The 18,976-nt window shown below is 22.7% G+C and overlaps 2 protein-coding genes across 2 annotated transcripts; both read left to right on the top strand.

Annotated features, from left to right (window-relative positions):
* mRpL34 (mitochondrial ribosomal protein L34) lies at positions 1–1,236 on the top strand. The gene is made up of 2 exons (XM_011505505.1): positions 1–71; positions 992–1,236. Exons 1-2 carry the CDS (start codon positions 43–45, stop codon positions 1,167–1,169), a joined length of 207 nt encoding a protein of 68 aa, XP_011503807.1. The 5' UTR covers positions 1–42; the 3' UTR covers positions 1,170–1,236.
* A 3,262-nt stretch (positions 1,237–4,498) lies between these two features.
* On the top strand, positions 4,499–17,069 carry ATPsynB (ATP synthase subunit b, mitochondrial). The gene is made up of 3 exons (XM_011505506.1): positions 4,499–4,598; positions 11,837–11,995; positions 16,510–17,069. The coding sequence occupies exons 1-3, from the start codon at positions 4,574–4,576 to the stop codon at positions 17,037–17,039; spliced, it is 714 nt and encodes a 237-aa protein (XP_011503808.1). The 5' UTR covers positions 4,499–4,573; the 3' UTR covers positions 17,040–17,069.
* The last annotated feature ends 1,907 nt before the right edge of the window (positions 17,070–18,976 follow it).

An 18,976-nucleotide genomic window follows, 5' to 3' on the forward strand; every position in this document is an offset into this window, starting at 1 on the left:
AAAAATTGTTGAGGAATACACTTCATATAAAAAAATCGCACTATGTTCAGAAGATTGAACAATGTTTCATTGTAAGTGACTTGCTTTTTATATAATCAATATTAAATTAACAATAAGTAATTTAAGATAAAATTGAATCTAACAATTTAAGGTTATATCTGTATTAATATTTGATAAAAAATTTATTATTAATTTATATGTATATCAATACATTATTCACTTCATATATAAATAAATATATATTTACAAAAGAAAAAAGTTAATATAACATTTTATGAGGTATAGTTAAAAATAATAAAATGATTCGTATTATCCAGAAGTTTTTATTTTGTATTACCATATATCCTTAAATGCAATTATAAATACAAATTCCATGTGTATTTATAATTTTCAACAATTGGTTTATCACAACATAAATTTATAAAGTCTTCAAAAAAAAAATAAATATTTTTTGTTTAAATGTAGTCATATTCGTATTTATATATACTTTTGAAAGTGATTTGATTTTATATTAGAACATTATAGATAATATATTTTTATTTTTCGTTAATAATTTTTATATATAGAAACAATAATTTGATTCAATATCATTACATTATATATCTATTTTATTTTATCTCTTCATTAAATTGTAGTTTTTATAGATGGAATTACTATTTAAAATATAAATTTACTTAATTCATTAAATAAACTACATTGCTTGTTATTTTATGTTATATATTTAATAGATAATATAAATAATTCTATATGTTGTAAGATATTTAATCAATTAAGATTTTTTCTTTTAATAAATTTTCACAAAATAATTATCACTTTCCGATTGATTAAGTATGGCCATTGTATAGGCCAAAATTATAAACATTAATAAATAATTAATAAAATAACATAGTTGTTATTACTTATTCCAAATTGTTATATTTTGTAGGCAATTTCATTCATTTTAATATCTTTTGCGTCATAATGATCTATATATTATATAAACTGTTTTCAGATTCAAATATCAAATATGGAATATTTTAACAATTCGTACAAATACAAAGTGCTATTTTGCACGTCCAAATGAAAAAAAAAGAAGTCATCAGGGATATTTTGCACGTTTGATAACACTAAATGGCCGTAAAGTTCTTATGAGACGAATTCTTAAAGGTCGTCATGTGTTAGCTCATTAAACTATTTTGTAATTCATTATAAATAATATAATACCAATAATTTATTAATAAAAATAAAAATATGAAACTATTGCATACAAATTATTATTTAATAATTGATGATGAAAATGAATATTTTTCAATTTTTATATTGTTTACCTTGTTTATCAACTACCTAAAAATATATAGAATTTATTCAAATTTGTGTTTATATAAATTGTAAAATAAAGAAAAATAAATTATAAAAATTTATTTTAATAGTAATATAAGTGATTTTGTAAATCTTTTATTTTATCTCAAAAACTGTATCTGCTTCAACTTGATCAATGTTAAATATTCTTTGATATTACCATTTATTTATAAGAACATTTCAGATATTATTTATTATATTAGTTATCACTTATTCAGATACCCTAATACTTAATTTAATATTTTTACTTCATTATAAAATAATTAAATTACATTATTTGTATTATTAGTATATATATGTTTTTTTTTAAGAATTAATTATGAAATTCACATATTTGACAGCTACAAATGTACATAAAATAATTCGAAATGTTAGTAAATGAAGTTGAAAAACTGAATATATTTAATAGGACTATTAATTTTCTATTGAAATGTTTACTTTTTGTGTGTAAATGAATTGATAATTAAATTCAATTTCAAGAAATAATTTCTTGTGATTTTCAATTATGGAAATATCATGTCATAAAGTAATGAGCATTGCAACGTAAGTAATGACATTTGTTTATATTCATTTATTTCGTTTTATATATCTCAATGTCATATAATTTTTACTAACCAGTATAAATATTGGAACCATAACATAGCCTTATTTTTTAATAATAGATTTATTCGTTAATGGCACTAATAAATTGAATAAACGGAGTTATTCAAGATATAATATTGGAGATATGAATCACTATATTTATATTATTTATACAGAATCAAGTTTATTATTTAATTATTTATACTAATCTTTTTGTAATTAGATATACATTTATTTATCAAACTACCTAACTAGATATTAATTAAATTTCACTTATAAAAATTAAAAAGTTCTACATATATATAATTTTAATATATTTAAAAAAAAAATGAATAAAAAAAACAATAGATATAATAAGGAAAAATTAATTATAATCAAAGTAAGCTGTATCACTATAAGTGTATTCAATAAATTAAAAAATAATACAAGGCTCATGAAAATAATTTTTAATATTGAATTTTAATGATTTATAAAATTCTAAATTTTTTTTCTGAATAATGTGAAACTATATTGGTTTATTATTGCCAATCTATCATTAATGTATATAATGTAAGAAACGATTTAAATTGTTTATAATATGAAATATAAATTATCTAATTTTTATATTTTAAATGGTAAAAATTCAATTATCTTTACTATGTATAAGTACATTTTTTTTTTACATAGTATTTTTTTTACAATTTTTACAATTTACAAAAAAACATAGTTTTTTTACATACATACACAATACAAGTAAATAATTTTTTTAAATATGTCTTATGTACTTCTTGATTTTTAGTATTCTATTTTCATTCTAAATAAGCACGGTATTATACTTCCTAAGCCGCATTCTTTCGTAAATATTTGTAATTTCAATAAAACCTTAGAACTCGTTAATTAAATGTTGCGTTGTAAAATATGCAAAGGAAACTGTTCAATCATAAACAAAGATACTATTGCAACTATTAATAAAAATATATACATAGAGAGTAAATATAATAATAAAATATATTGTTATATAATATTCTCAGTAAATTATTATATCAAATAGACATAGTTAAGGAGACGTCTCAATTTAAATTTTTAACTAAAAAATATGTTGTATTCGTTTTTAAAAATTATAATAATTAAGGATAAGAAAAACTTTTTATGAAAATTATTATTTAATAATATAATATAAAAATTTTTTGAAATTAATAAAAAAAATTGATTGCTAAGCGTAAAAATTACTCTATATGCATAACGAAATATATGTTATCGAATAATATTAAAAATTATCATGATAATTTTAAATAAAAATATATTTTATAGTCAACAAATGATTGTAGAGAAGTAAACATTCAATTAATAGATTCAGAAAATATTCTGATTGAAAAATCACATTCTTATTATTTATTTAAATTATAGAAAAATATAATGTTCTGAAAACTTATGCATAAAAGTTATAATATGGTAAATGATATATTATATACATTTTTAATTACCTTTAAATCAGATAATTATATCTTGAAAATAATTATCTATCCTCAACATGGAAATTAATAAATTTTGAAAATTGGGGAATAATGAATGTTATATCACTTCATTATTTAATATAGTAAATAGTGATCATAACAATATCAAATCTTCTAATGAACTCGAATACATCGATCAGTAGTAATTTTATTATACAAGAAAATACATATAATATTAAAAATAATAATTACATTATAGCTTTCTATAAAATTATAAATTAAAAAAAGACATCTAAAATTAATTGAAAAATTTAAAGCAAACTCAAAAATATTGTGGTTAAATTCGCTAGAAATATAAAAAAATATAATGAACTAATCAATATTGCGGAATACTTCTATTGTTAGATAAAAATAGGTTGATATTATTTAAATAAAATAATTTTAGTTTGAAACAATTAAAAAATTGAAATTAATAATTATTAAGACGATTTTTTTTAATTGAAAAATTAAATATATGAATTGTAAATAAAGTGATTTTGAATTATTATAATTATTATTATAACTATGTTGAACATTTATATTATACAATATTTAAAATATAAAATATAATATATAGTGATAAACTTTTTCATTAATATTGCATGAATTTTTAATATAAAAATGCGATAAATTTATATTACAATATGAAGGTAAATAAAATTACCAAATATTCATAAGGTATTTATGAAATGTTAATAAAGTATGTCTGCAATAGAAATTTTTATTATATATGATATTCTTTAGGGAATTTTTAAAGTCATATATAGAAAGTGATATATCACTAGGTCAAACATTAGAAAATATTTTTGCTTTTATGAATGACGAAAAAATTGACTTAATAATTCAAATATTAGCATTCAAATTTTAAAAATAATTTTATACTATTCTTTAAATATAAAAATTACTTTTTGTTTTTATAATAAAATCAAAAATTAAATGTTACCATTTTTATATTAACTTTATTTTGTATGTAATATATTATCTGTAATATTATGGTAATATATATATTTTTATATATTGCATTTTATACGGATTTTCTGATCATTTCAATTAACATAACTGCGCATGACGAAAAGACACACTATATTAATTTTAAGTTCATACAACTTTTGAGAATATATAACTAATCTGAGAAGACCATTAAATAAATTATCAATTTTATTTTACAATATTAAGAAAATATGTCACGATTTATGATTCATAAAGGTAGTGTATGTTATTTTTAATCTTATTTTATTTATTATTTATTGATTCAAGTTTAATTAATAACAAATATTTACGTGTTTATTATCTATCAATGCATGTTACATAATTATCTACCGTTTTTAAACATTAATATCTATAATTAAATAAATATGTAAAAAATATTAATTTTAATAATGAATATATAAATATTTACAATAATAATTTGTATACATTTATATAAGGTCAAGATTCATGTTGATAAGTGTGATAACTTTTTTTTTATTAAATATTGTGCATTTAGTTTTATTAAATTATTGGTTTTATATAAAATATAATAACATAAATACTATGATTTATATTTCCTTTGTCTTAAATTGAATTTCTTTTTCAAACAAAAAAAGTTCAAGTGGTCTATTAAAATGTTATATTAATTTCTGTAATTAGTCATAATTGTTATCTATAAGAAAATTTGTTGGAATTAAAATTTTTAGACTTATTTCATTTTATTGTTGTGACTATATTTTATGTTATAAAAATACTTATGCAAAATAATGACTTTAATAAATGAATTTGAAACAAAGTATACCATAATTCAAAAAATATTATATTTATTGAATTAGGGTAGATTTTTTAATGATAAAAATGATCCTTGTATATTTTAAATTAAATAAAAGTTTATATATTGTTTAAAATTTTAAAAGCTTAACTATTTTTTTCATTAATGCATGTATTTTGATTATTTGCATAATTATTTTGATATATTCAAATTATATAATTTAGTTAAATATATTTATGATAGAATTTTAATCTTCTTTTATTACAATAAAAAATCAAAGATAAAAGATCCATTGAAAAATCAAACTTTTTTTGTTAATATATATAAATATATAGAAATAAAATAAAAACTATTTATTATGAATAAAATAGGAAATTATACAATAAAATAAAGAAAATTGAGAAATTAGAATTGCATATATTACAAATGTGAAGAATATATGTTGAATAAGTTTTAATTGAATAATAATTTTTATTGAAATGTCAATATTCAATTAAATAAAGAATTTCTTATTACAAAGTTAATTAAATATAAAATTTATGATAATTGTGAATGATGATTTATAACATTACTTTAGAGAATCAAATAAAAAAGATAAAAAAATAATAATCAATTAAATTATATAAAGAGTACAATTTTTATAATTAGAAAGAATTTGTATTGTAAATATATTTAATATTTTTTGTAAATTAATTGATTTGATATGTAAGTAAAATGAAGCTACTGTACTGTTCATTTTATAAAAGCAAGTAAAATCTAATAAAATCTAATAATTTTTCAAGTTTAAAAATTTTATACTGATATTTAATTAAAACTGCTAATTAATGAAATAAAATATTTATTAGTATTTAATGTATCACGTAGTATGCTTTTGTTTCTGTTAATATGAAATCATATTTTAATTAATAAAAGGTGTTTTTGAAATGTCTGAAGAAATTGAAGATTTGGGATAAAATAATTACATATGTAAAGCATTTCATATATTATTGCACCTGTATAACGATGAAAATGTCAAAATAAATATAAGTATTATAAAATTGGAGAATGAAAGAAAGAAATATGAATTATAAATATCATGCCAAATATAGTAAGCATGATGATAAAAAACACATAGAGAAATGAACTCAATAATCTATGATGATGAAAATCAAAAAATTTATTTTCCAAGTATTGAGTTAATACAAGTATTGAAAATATAAAGGAAATTTAATAATAACAGAAAACTCGTATGTTATGAATGGGAATAATGGAAATCATTTTTAGCCAAAATACGATTGATTGATTAATTTTATATTATAATTATACAGCAAAAGATTAGTGAACTTACATTATTTTGGATATTACCATGTCGAAAATATTTAAATCAAATTAAAATTTTTGGAATATAAGTTGTGATACATTTGAATCAATAACAAATTCCTTACGTTTCTTCAGATAACTAATCTACTCATAGTTTCGTAACATTGAGATCTAAGTCTAAACCTTCTGTGATATTTTGAAGAGTAGAATAATGTTTAGGCAAAAGAATTGAAATTAAAAAGAAAAATGTATTTTTCATAAATGAAATATAAAAAGAAATTTAATATAATGTAATATGATATTCAATTAATACATAATATTCTAGTTAAACTTTTTGTGAGTATATATGCGAATCTATCAATAACGACTTTATTGTACAGTTTCAAAAGCAATAGCTTTTAATCATATTGCAATAACAATAAATAATTGAAAAAATCTATATTTATTTGTTGCTTAATCAATATTAATATTTTGCAGTAATTTTTCTTATGTTTGATATTTAATAAGTTTCAATAAATGGCTTGTGATCTTTCAGTATTTCTGATTAGTTATTTTATGTTAGCTTCATTGCAGGTAATTCACTGTAGAAGAATAATATATTTAAGTTGAACAGTACTAATTATATTATGGTTAAAAGTAAATACTTGTATTTTTTTCATTTTATGTAACCAATTTATGAATAAATATATATATCAAAAAATATAATACTACAATTTTCAAGATTATTTCAAGTTTTACAGGTTATAAAGTTAATTGCTATATCTATGATACCAAAAAATATTTACAAAATATATTTTTCTAGTAATATCTTCTGATATTTTGATTTGTTAATGTTTATATATACATTCCATCTATGAATCTTTATATATGAGGATATGCATATTTATTTTTTTACTAAGGATCTTGCAACATGTTGAACAAATATGTTAGGTTACAAAAAGCTGACGATTTCAATTGTCATTAGATTTAAGTAGATATAAAAATATTAATTATGAATTTTTTTAAATTAAAAAGTTAATGGAAAGACTTATTTTAAAATTGAGGATCGTAAGTGCAGTTAAAAATTGCAGCAATAAAAATTGATGCTACAACGGAAAATCTTAATATTGAGACATTAATAAATAAAATGGTTTCAAAAGTAAATTATATTTATATTTGAATGTTGGCAAATTTAGAATTATAATGGTATTTAATGACATGTTATGATTTGGATTCTAGATTGTACAAGAGCTTAGAGAAAATGTTCAAATACTAATGAATAACATAAAATATGTGACAAAACTTGATCTATAAATGCCTAACAACTGTACAATCTACTATTTTATTAAATTAGCAAATTTTGTTGCTAATTGTTTAATAAAAGTAAAAGAAAATTGTTTCTTATTTAAATTTTTCTTATTTAAATTGTTTATTCGAAGTATTTACTAATTTATTAATTGCTACATTAACAGTATACTCTTTATTTGTACCATTGACGAATAGTTTAATAATTGTTTATAATCATATTACAAAAATGGATTGATCTTATAAACAATAAATTATATTACTGTTAGTGATGTTGTTTTAGTGGATATATTCAGTTAGTCAGTCAGTCTTAATTAAAGAACTCTGTTCGAGAGTGAAACAAAAATCTCTCGAATTGTATTCATTAGGAAAATTTCAACGGCTATTATAAAAAGAAATATCGAACGGACATAAAAATCTAAGAAAGTCTCGCCAAGGTTGCTAAAGGCTCGAAAAGGTTAGTACATCTGGAACGTACTCCTAAACAGCCACTTTATTGCCTATCGTACTACAGATGTAGTAATTGTTTTGAATGCACTGAAGACCCTTGTGACCATCAAAACCCGGCTAGCTTGTTTACTAGAGTATATTTTGAGGATTAAAATATTTGAAAACAATTGAGCGAAAAACATTTCTTAAAATCCATTGCAACATATTGCCGCGCATGTGCCTTCAGTGCCACCAGCAAACATACATTTTTGTCAAGTACGACAAATGTTGCTGTTTGCATCGGCTAGGCGAAGACGCTTGAGCAAGAATCTACCCCCACCACGATGAGTCCCGAAGAAGGGTAAATCTTCCACTTTAGGCGTTGCCACCAGCGGTACTCTTCCGACATTCTCATTGTCCATGCCTAATTTCCTTGGAAGTGGGAAAAGGGCGTGTACATTTAGCATAGTAAAAGCGGCGCGCTTTGAGTGGAAAACTAAGACCAGAAGCTCCTTGAGTGGGGACTCATGGCAAGAGGCCTTAAAGGTGGGAACAATACAGCGAAAGGTCGTTGTCCGCAGGGGGATTTCGAGAAAACTGCTCGCGTGGACAGCCAAGGGCTGTCTCGAAGGAAAAGTCAAGTAAAAGGGATTATTCGCCTAGAGAAGCCAAGTCGGAAGAGAACGCAACGCAACGTATTAATAAATTAGAGATAAGTATATTTTGATGACCCACTAACCAGACCAAGAATACTGTATCCCTGTGAGTATAAGGATAATCCTGCACGCACTTGTCTTGCCGCGTGCCCTGGTGAACCACTCACCCCTGGATCAGATCAAGACTACGGTATCGCTGGGAGTACACAAATCCGCGCTATCTACTCAATTATTGCCAGCCGGCGGCAAAACCGGCACAACACGACTATTAATATTATCTCACACTCTCTGACAAGGAGTGTGCAGTAATTAGTTGTTTTTACAATCTTTCAATTCAACATCCATTAAACGATCTCAAGAGCATCTTGTGTAGTGAAACATCCCATGCAAGTAACTGTTCAAGAAATCGTACCTTCATATTAGACTCAAGAAGATTCTACAACACCCATATGTAAATTGTGTAATAAATTGTATAATAAATGTATAATTACTCAACTCTCACGACTCTTGTACAATTCCTTTCACTTATATCCATCCCAGGCGTCTGCTAGGGCGGGCGGCAAACGAAGCTATCGAAGTATTGGCAGTTCGAGCCAAGAATTACATCACTAAAATCGAACAAACTCAGTATCTGAATCCAAATTTGTGTCATTGTCAAGATAAGATATATTATATGTTATTATTGCATGTTATTATACTTTCTTTAACAATAAACATAAAGCATGCTTTTTACTCAAAACTATATTTATTTATAAATTAATAAAATATAAAAAATTTTCTCAAACAATAAAATATGAATAATTTTTGTAGTTATTAATTAATTTAATCATTATTCAAACCAATATGAATTTTTTCATTTTAATATTTTTCTATAACTTAAAAACGTGCTTAAAATAAATGCACGTAGAAATAAATTATATGATAAAACATTTATATATTTATGAAATACATAAATTATAAAATTTAGATTTCCTGTAAAGAAAAGTGAATTGTATGTTATGGAGTCCAATGGTATATCCAAAACAATTAGGTATGAAGTAAACCATAAATTAAAATCGCACATAACAATTTTCTACTGATATGTATTTTAATTAATAATAATAAATCATTGACAATATAATAATTATAATAAACTACAAAATAATAAGTGAAAAATAATCTGAATGTAATAAAATCGAAAAAATCTCATTTTACATTTTTATGCAGGTAAATCAGCTTTTAGAATAGCAAACATTTATTTCATTATAATACGTACTTTTATAGCATTCTGATTTTAATTAATTCGATTAGGTTTGTTGAGATTCGCCTTTGTTTAAAAGAATAAGTGGTTATTCTAGAGAGTATTAAGAAAATCCTTAGATATCCTTAAATATTAAGTTTATAAATAAAATGAATCATTTCTAGTAAAATACATATTTATTCTATTTCCTTGATTAAAAGTAAACTTATTCACATTATTTACTTATTTACAGCCTAAATCTATATTTCATAATAATAATTTAATGACATTCTTAATATAAATACCACTTATTATATAAATTATTACTTAATCGAATGTATATTCACGGATATATATATAGATGCTATTAAGTTCTGTAGGGTATAAAAATGTTCTACAGAAAAAATATAAAGACGAGATAAAATGTAGACTGAAATCAATGAGATTAATATTTTGCGATTAAAAAAAAAGAGTTGTAATAATTTATCGATTCTAACGACATGTTTTATTTGTATACTATAAATTTCTTTACGCTCATTTTTTGAAATGTCTATTATTATTTACATTACCAAGCAAAAAAATGAATGGAATAGTACATATGGCGTGACGAAAAGTAAATTAAAGGATAAGTAAAGTGGAAAATGAAAGTGCACATACAAGAGATAAAGCAAGAAAAATGTAGCATACATAATGCGTTGAACATCATGCTCACATATTCATTCACTCTCGTTCTGCATTATTTTCTTACGATTTTAAGTACTTGATAATTTTCAAAAAGATATATGGAAAAACATTTAATTTTGTTATTCCATTCGACACTCACATTAAAACAAAAATTTATAATCGTGGTTTAATTTTATAGATAACTGAAGTAAAAAGTTTAAAAAATGTTATTTGTGAATGTTTTATGATCGATCTCTTATTTTGTATTTAATCTAGACATCTATCAGTCTGCCATTATTTACTTATAAAAAAGCAATAATTAATTATATTATTTAAGTTAAATATACAACTGAATGATTAGAATACAAGTTCCTAATATATCTACTTTAAAAAAAAAAATTTATATAACTAAAGTATGTTATGAATGTATCGATGTTTATAAATTAATATAGATTATATTAAATGTTGGCAATATTATTGTGTTAGTTGTATATAAAATCTAACCTGTTATTCGAAATAATTCTACTATAAATAAATATGTAATTTCAAGCATTTATTTATTATACATTTCATACAGAGAAATTAATCATGTTTAAAAAATCATACTCCATAATCTAATATATTAGTCAGGATAGTAATATTTCATTCTTGTAAGTAATCTGCCCATCGAAGTACCGGTGTGATGTTTCTGTAATGTACATATACGTTTAGTTTAGATTTTGATATAAAAAATACTGATAATGAATTACAGTTGTACATAATATTAAAATATAGTATATATGTAAAAGCAATTCCTCAAAATTGATATACAACAAGTTATATATTAGATTATAATCTGATTGCATTTGTATTTATAATTTGATTTGTTTTTCAATTACATTTTCAAGCATAAAAATTGTTTGCAATATATGTATATTAACCGTGCATATTTTTAAACACAATAGACAATGTTTTGAAGAAATAATCAGAAATATACTTTGTCGAAGGAATGTAAAAGTATGAAAATTAAAAAAAATAACCAAATATAATTTAAGATAAATATACGAAAACTCTTTGAAATTTATTATTACATACAATCATTTAATGAACAAACATAATATAGTTTATTATAATTAAAATATAGTAAAAGTATAATAAATAATTAATGTTGTAGGTCAACTTACAGCATTTTCATATTTTCGACCACAAATGTTTTCAACTAATTTATTAGTTACTAAAAAATCAATTCGACCTGAATATCCTTCCCCAGTTCGTCATGGATTTGTACCAGAAAAATGGTGTACAGTTTTTTATCCAAAAACTGGTGTAACAGGTATTTACCTTTAACATAATTTATAACGGAGTTAAGTATTTATTATAATTTTTCTTTATAAATATATACTTTGATCATTAATTAGATATTGTTTATTGTTATGAATATATAAGCATATAAGAAAATAGATGAAATAAATTTTGTACTTTGATTTGAAGTTTAATAGTAACAATGAACACAATATGCAAGATGCTTGTGTGCATGTTAAATGTTGTATGGAATAAATAATACTATTTCAACTATTGAAAATTATAACAAATAAAATCAGACTTCAAAATGAAATAATAGATGGTTTATTTTAGGACTTAGAAAAAATAATTAAAATGTTTTTGAACTGTAAAACTATATTTTATGCATTGAGCTTTTTTAGTTAGGAGATTGCATTTATAAAATAGAAATATTAATGAAAACTGTTTTCACATTTGTGAAGATCCACTTAAAAATAAAGCTTAATAAATAAAGCTTATAAAGGAATATAAAAAATTAACATTAAACATTACATAGATTTAATTTTATAACTTTCGGCTCAAAAATTAAAATGAGTTTTTTGTATTTCAACAAGTCTAAATTAGTTTTCTTGACTGAAAGCAGAGATTATATTTTCTCTATCTGACCTATCTTAGTAATTCCTTATTCATTTTTTCGATATTAGAAAATACTTTGTAAATTATCCTTTTTTTTTTAAATAAATTACAGTATATCAGTATTAGATAATTTTAATTTAATTATAACAATAATCAATCATTTTTATGAGATTTAAAATTATACATTCTGCAAGATAATTTATCTTTAAATAATTCTAATATTGTATTTTTATGGTGTATGCTTTCTATGGTCTTAAATTAACTATTTTCTTTATCATTTAAATCATTTTCATTCTAGTAATTGCAATGTATTTATATTGCTCTGTATAGGCTCAAATTTATAATTACTAATCCGTCGATTTTATTTATTATGTATTATATAATGAAGTAATAAACTTTTTAAATTTAATATTGAAAATATATAAATCTGTATTAAAAATTTATGTACGTTACAAAGGCAAAATAACGTTTCTGAATATATTATTCTGCGAAAAAGTGTTATATAATAGGTTAAAGAATTTAAATTCTTTAACCTGTTAAGGTTAAAGAAAGTAAAGAAAGGTTAAAGAAATTAAAAATAGGTTAAAGAATTTAAATTTTTAAACAAAATATAACACCTTCCTGGGTCAACATTAATTTAAACATTGTATTCTCTAAAAGACTAACGTATTGTTACAAATTGATAATGTACATATAATTAAAAAATGACTAAAACAGTCTTAAATAAATTTTTTTATAGTTTTCTGCATTGATTCTTAAAAATGATAATTCATTAATACAGTATGAATTAACTACTTTTAAATGTATTTTGTAATGTATTTAAATGTATTTATTGTAATTCCAGTAGGAAAATAAACTGAAATTGAAACAGCACTTAATGTAAAACAATTATTTAAAAAACAAAATAATTAATTTGAATAAAGTTAATTAAATACACAAATTTTAAAACTAATGTATATATAAAAAAAGAACAAAATGTCATGTTAATTGAAATACTTTCATGTATGTAAATATGACGGAAATTTATCGAAGTTTAATAAATGAAAAAAAAAATTTGCTTAATATATGTAAATACGTATGTAACACTTTAATATTGCATAAACGGTCTGAAAATCGGATGGAAACTTCAAGATACATGAAAGAATATATTAAAGTATTTAAAACATTTTTAATGTAAATAGTAAATATAACGGCCGATATTATAAGAATATCGTATAAATATTTTATATGAATATTGTGATATGAAAATACTTTTAATACGTCAGCAATCCGATCCTGTATTTCACTGTAATATAAATTAATATTTGTACCAATTCGTTATATTGAATAAAATATAAATCCTAATTCTTATATCTAATATGTAACCGGCAAAGTAATAATAACAATGCGTACATTTAATAAAACCATGTAAAGACGAATATTACATTACAAAATCTTAATCAATATTTTCATTACATACGTGATATAAAACAAATTTAAACTTTTGAGAAATAAAAGAAGGCTATAGCAAAGTTTGCCATACGATTGTTAAAACGGAAATTCCTTCCAGAACAAAACAATAATAAACGTTTACCGAAACAAGTTCATAAATTCATTAAAACAATATGAAACTCAATCAATTGACATAAAACTAAAGCGTAAAATATAAATCATAGAATATGGACAATCTTCAAATATGACTGTTGGACGAAGTATACTATTCAACAAAGAAACAGCGCTAAAATTAATTTTTTACGAAAAATATTTGTTATTGTTAATACTTAGACTTTTATTATGTATAGTACACTTTTAGTTAGTGATTTTCTTTATTGATTTGAAAAATTATTGTTTTAAAATATTGTGGAGCATTTCCTTAGGAAATCTATATATAGGAATTACGTATGTGTATATGTAAGCTCCAATAAGATTAGTTCATTATTCATGTACATAATTAATTTAAATGTAGAAAAGTGAATATAAGTAAAAAAATTGTATAAATTAATAAATTTCGGATTCCCAATAAGGTGAAAGTATTTCCATATACGTAAATTTAGAATTTTCGTGGTAGCTACTCTTATTTAATTTAAATTCTTAACGATAAAAAATTGAACTTAGCAATTTTGTAGTAAGTAGATATAATAGATTCTTTTCTAAATAAGAATAAATATAATAAATAGTCAATGATCTGTGGATGTCGAAATGAATGTATGAGACAATGAATCGATGAGTGTTTCTTCAATTAATGTTAGTGACGATAAGTCTGTAAATGTATTCTTGATAGCTTGGAGCGTGAGTCCCCTTCTCCTTATGAGTTGAGTAATAGTAGTGGTAAACTCGTGCTGGTAAGGGCAGCGAGTTGGTGCCGCCGGAGTAGGGTGAACGCTGTAGTCGGGTGGTGGAAAGATGTCCGTCTTACATCACTGCTTGACAGAGTGGGAGATTTACTCGTATCGGTGTAACGCAATATCGATAGTGTGCGGTGTTTAAGTGAGCGCGAGGACCGCTCTTATACCTATAGTGGTGATTGACGCTCGTTATGCGCTGCTGCGTATGTGTACGTGAGATTAGATGTAGTAATGGTATTGGTGCACATTAGTACTGTGTTGCTGCTTACGTAGTTGACAGGGACTGTTGCATTAGTAAGACGTAAGAATGAGTCTGATGACGTAGCTTACGTGCGGGCTGAAGCCGATCTCCTTTGTATTGGTAAGACGTAAGAACGAGCATGGTGTCGTAACTTACGTGCGGGCTGAAGCCGATCTGTAGAATGGCGATTCTGTCGTGATGAGTGTTTGGTTGAAGTAGTAAGAGTGTTGGAATAATTGTGGCATCGCTATTAGTTCTTTAGGTTGCTTGATGCTTGCTATGGCTTTATAATGGCGATTGCAGGTTGGATAGCGAGCCCGATGTGGAGAGTGCGTGATTGGTACTAGCAAGAGGACGAGAGAGTCAAGCGCAGTTCGTTAAATATCCTAGTACAAGCTTGCGGGTCCGGTGACTACCGGTTTACTCTTGCCATGCCGAATGTTAGAGTAACGTCACTAGAGTCTAACCTTGGGGAGTTAGTCGGAATTATAATGTAATATTCGAATATTTTACGTAGTGAAGCTTCCCAATTTAACAGAATAGTGTTTACGACTCGGCGCGCAAATGTTTCTAACTAAGCACAGGTGTCTTCACCTCTCCCACTTTGTATACCGCTTAAACGTAACAATTATATTTAGTACCTCCAATTGTTCTTACGTATTGAAGATATGTATAAATTATATTTTTTAATAATATTTTATTAAATTTTTAATTATAAGATTCGTTCGATTTAACAATTATCCAATGAATGTTATGTAAAAATATCTTTTAAAAAGTAAGTGCAGAAATTAGCTTTTACCATTTTTTATGTGTATATCCTTTATTTTGATAAACCACTGGATTTTGGTAATTCAACGTGTGAAAATTTAATTATTCATCATTAATCGTCAATTGCAATTGTGGTTTCTATATTTAAAATTTGTCTGAATTGCAAAAATTCTATAATTATACCAAATATTTTTTATGATTAAAATTGATTACAAGTGTATCGCACTCAAAATATTACAAAATATAACGTAACTTCCCTTTCGAGAATGCAAATCTTGTAATAAAACAATTTTGGATTATATGAATAAACTTTGCTCAAATTCCATCAATCTTTATTAAAGTTTAATTAAGCACTGTAAACATATATACTACCATATATTATTTATTTAATTTATGTAATATACTTTACATAGTATAGTGTTAACTAGTAAATATGTTGCTTTATTAATTTCATTTTTTTTCATTAATTAATAAATTAATTAAAATTGGATTTACAATATAATAATAGTGAATACTTACTAAATATAATATATTTTAATAATTTTGTTATTAATATTAATCGGTGTATTAATTTAAGTAATATTATGTTATTTCCAGGGCCTTATATTTTTGCTACTGGACTATCTGCTTATTTATTGTCAAAAGAAATATACGTAATTGATCATGACTTTTACAATGGAGTAAGCCTTATTATATTGTTCATAGTATTGCACAAAAAATATGGAGCTGATTTTGCTAAATTTCTTGATAAACATATTGATGCGTATGAAAATAATCTAGAATCTTCCAAAAAAGATAAAATAAAAGAATTCCAGGAACTTATTGAGCATGAAAAAAAAGAACAATGGAGAACCGAAGGTCAAAAAATGATAATTGATATTAAAAAAGATAATATCAATTTACAATTAGAAGCAGCTTATAGAGCACGTTTATCTTCTGTGTATGAAGCAGTAAAAGGACGCTTGGATTATCAAGTACAACTTCAAAAAATTGAACGAAAACTTGCACAGAAATATATGGTTCAATGGATTGTAGAAAACGTAAAGAAAGCATTTACACCTGAACAAGAAAAAATAGTTCTTTCAAGATCTATTAGTGATCTTCAAAAGCTTGTTTCTGAAATTTAAATTAAATAAATTCGTTTATATTATAAATGACTTAATGGAAATATTTTTTTTTAAATATATTAAATGTTAGTTTACAGTATACATTGTTATATTATTACATGAAATTCTTATATGCAAATATATGTAAACATATGCTTCAAATAAGTTATAAGAAAAACAATTACCGTTAAAAATGATTAAAATGAAAAATTAATGTAATAAAGTTAAAACTGAAATTTCTTATTCAGAATATCTAATCCCAAAATATATTTATTATAATAAGTTTAGGATTTTAAATTATTTAAATTTTTATAATATTCAAAAATAATGTTTATATTTTGCTTTTAACACTATAGAACAAACTAAAGTATATTTCATAGGTTATGTTATAGCTTAAAGGCTATAAAAAAGTGTAAAGTCTATTGTAATTTTTATTATTCAATTCAAATTTAACTATTGGAAATTATGATTTTCATCAAATCTCAATACTGTGGTATTAAATTATTGAATAATTTTTATTCACACATCATTGATTCATTTATAACTGATGAATACAAATGATGATCAATACAATGACAATAAGTTATCGATATCGATAATTAATCAAACAGGATAAAACTATTAAATTCGAAATTTAACATGGATGCGTTTAAATTAAAATTTTTAATATACTGCTTATCGATTTAAGTATTAATATCCATGTACTGTTATAGTAAATTTAACATGGGCTTGGATGGAAATATAGTATATATTTATATATTTATCAAAAATAGAAAATAATTATTCAGATATCTTTGAATTACTTAAATTATAGTGGAAAGTTGAATGGGTAGTCATTCAAAAATATATTTAGAAGAAATTTCAAATTATTTTATATATTCCTAGACATAAAAAATTAATATTATAAGATATAGTATAAAAAAAATTAAATAATGCTCTATATGAATACTTTTTCTAGTAAGAAACAATGTTATTGACAAAGATGATTTTTATGAACTGAAGAGACATTAAAAAATAATCTGTTTATAAGTTTTAAACAGTTCAAGGAGAAAGATATAATTAACATGAACAGTATATATTATTCAGAAACTAGCACATTATTATCTAATAATTTATCAATAATAGGGTATTAAATATTTTTTAACCTATTTTAATATCATTGCATCATACTTAGAGGTTGCAAATTTGGATTGCATAAATTGTAAATGATTAAACAATAATCTATTTCAAGTTTGTTGTACTGTATAAATATAAATTTCAAATTATGAAATATGAAATACTTTGTCAATTAATGAAAATGAAATTGAAAAAGGTGAAAATTTTTTTACGAATAACTACAATAGATCTTACTATCTGAAATTACTCCTGAATTATAGTAAAAATTGATAGATAAATAGACTTATGTTAATTATTTTATTAATAAATATTAATAAATAAATAAATTATATGAATTAATGTTTAAAATTTAATACTTTCTGATAAAATGCAAATTATTGATTGCGTTAATGTACTTGATTTAATATAAACGGTTAGCTTAAAATAGACAAAAAATTATTTAATTTATTTCATATTTAGTTTATTATAAACATAAATTTAGAATTTTTCTGACAACTTCATCTAAATGAAAAATAATCTAAAGGCTAATAGGTAGTTTTAATTAAGAAAACAATCATTCTATTATATATACTCTATAATGGATAAGCTATAAAATTTATATTATTAAATGCACATTGTCTATATTTTACATTTATTTATTCTGAACTTAAATAAACAATTTTACGAATATGTATAAATAAAAAAAAATCTTAAAAGTATATGATAAAAAATAATACACTGTTAATTAAAAAATGTTTGTATATAATATATATTGTCTTACACGTTACGTAATATCAAACAATTCAATATGAATGGTTTAATTATTACATATTTTTCCATATTCAGTTTGTAATACATTTATA

This window comes from Ceratosolen solmsi, unplaced genomic scaffold (assembly GCF_000503995.2).
Source record: "Ceratosolen solmsi marchali unplaced genomic scaffold, CerSol_1.0 scaffold108, whole genome shotgun sequence".
Taxonomy (NCBI): domain Eukaryota; kingdom Metazoa; phylum Arthropoda; class Insecta; order Hymenoptera; family Agaonidae; genus Ceratosolen; species Ceratosolen solmsi.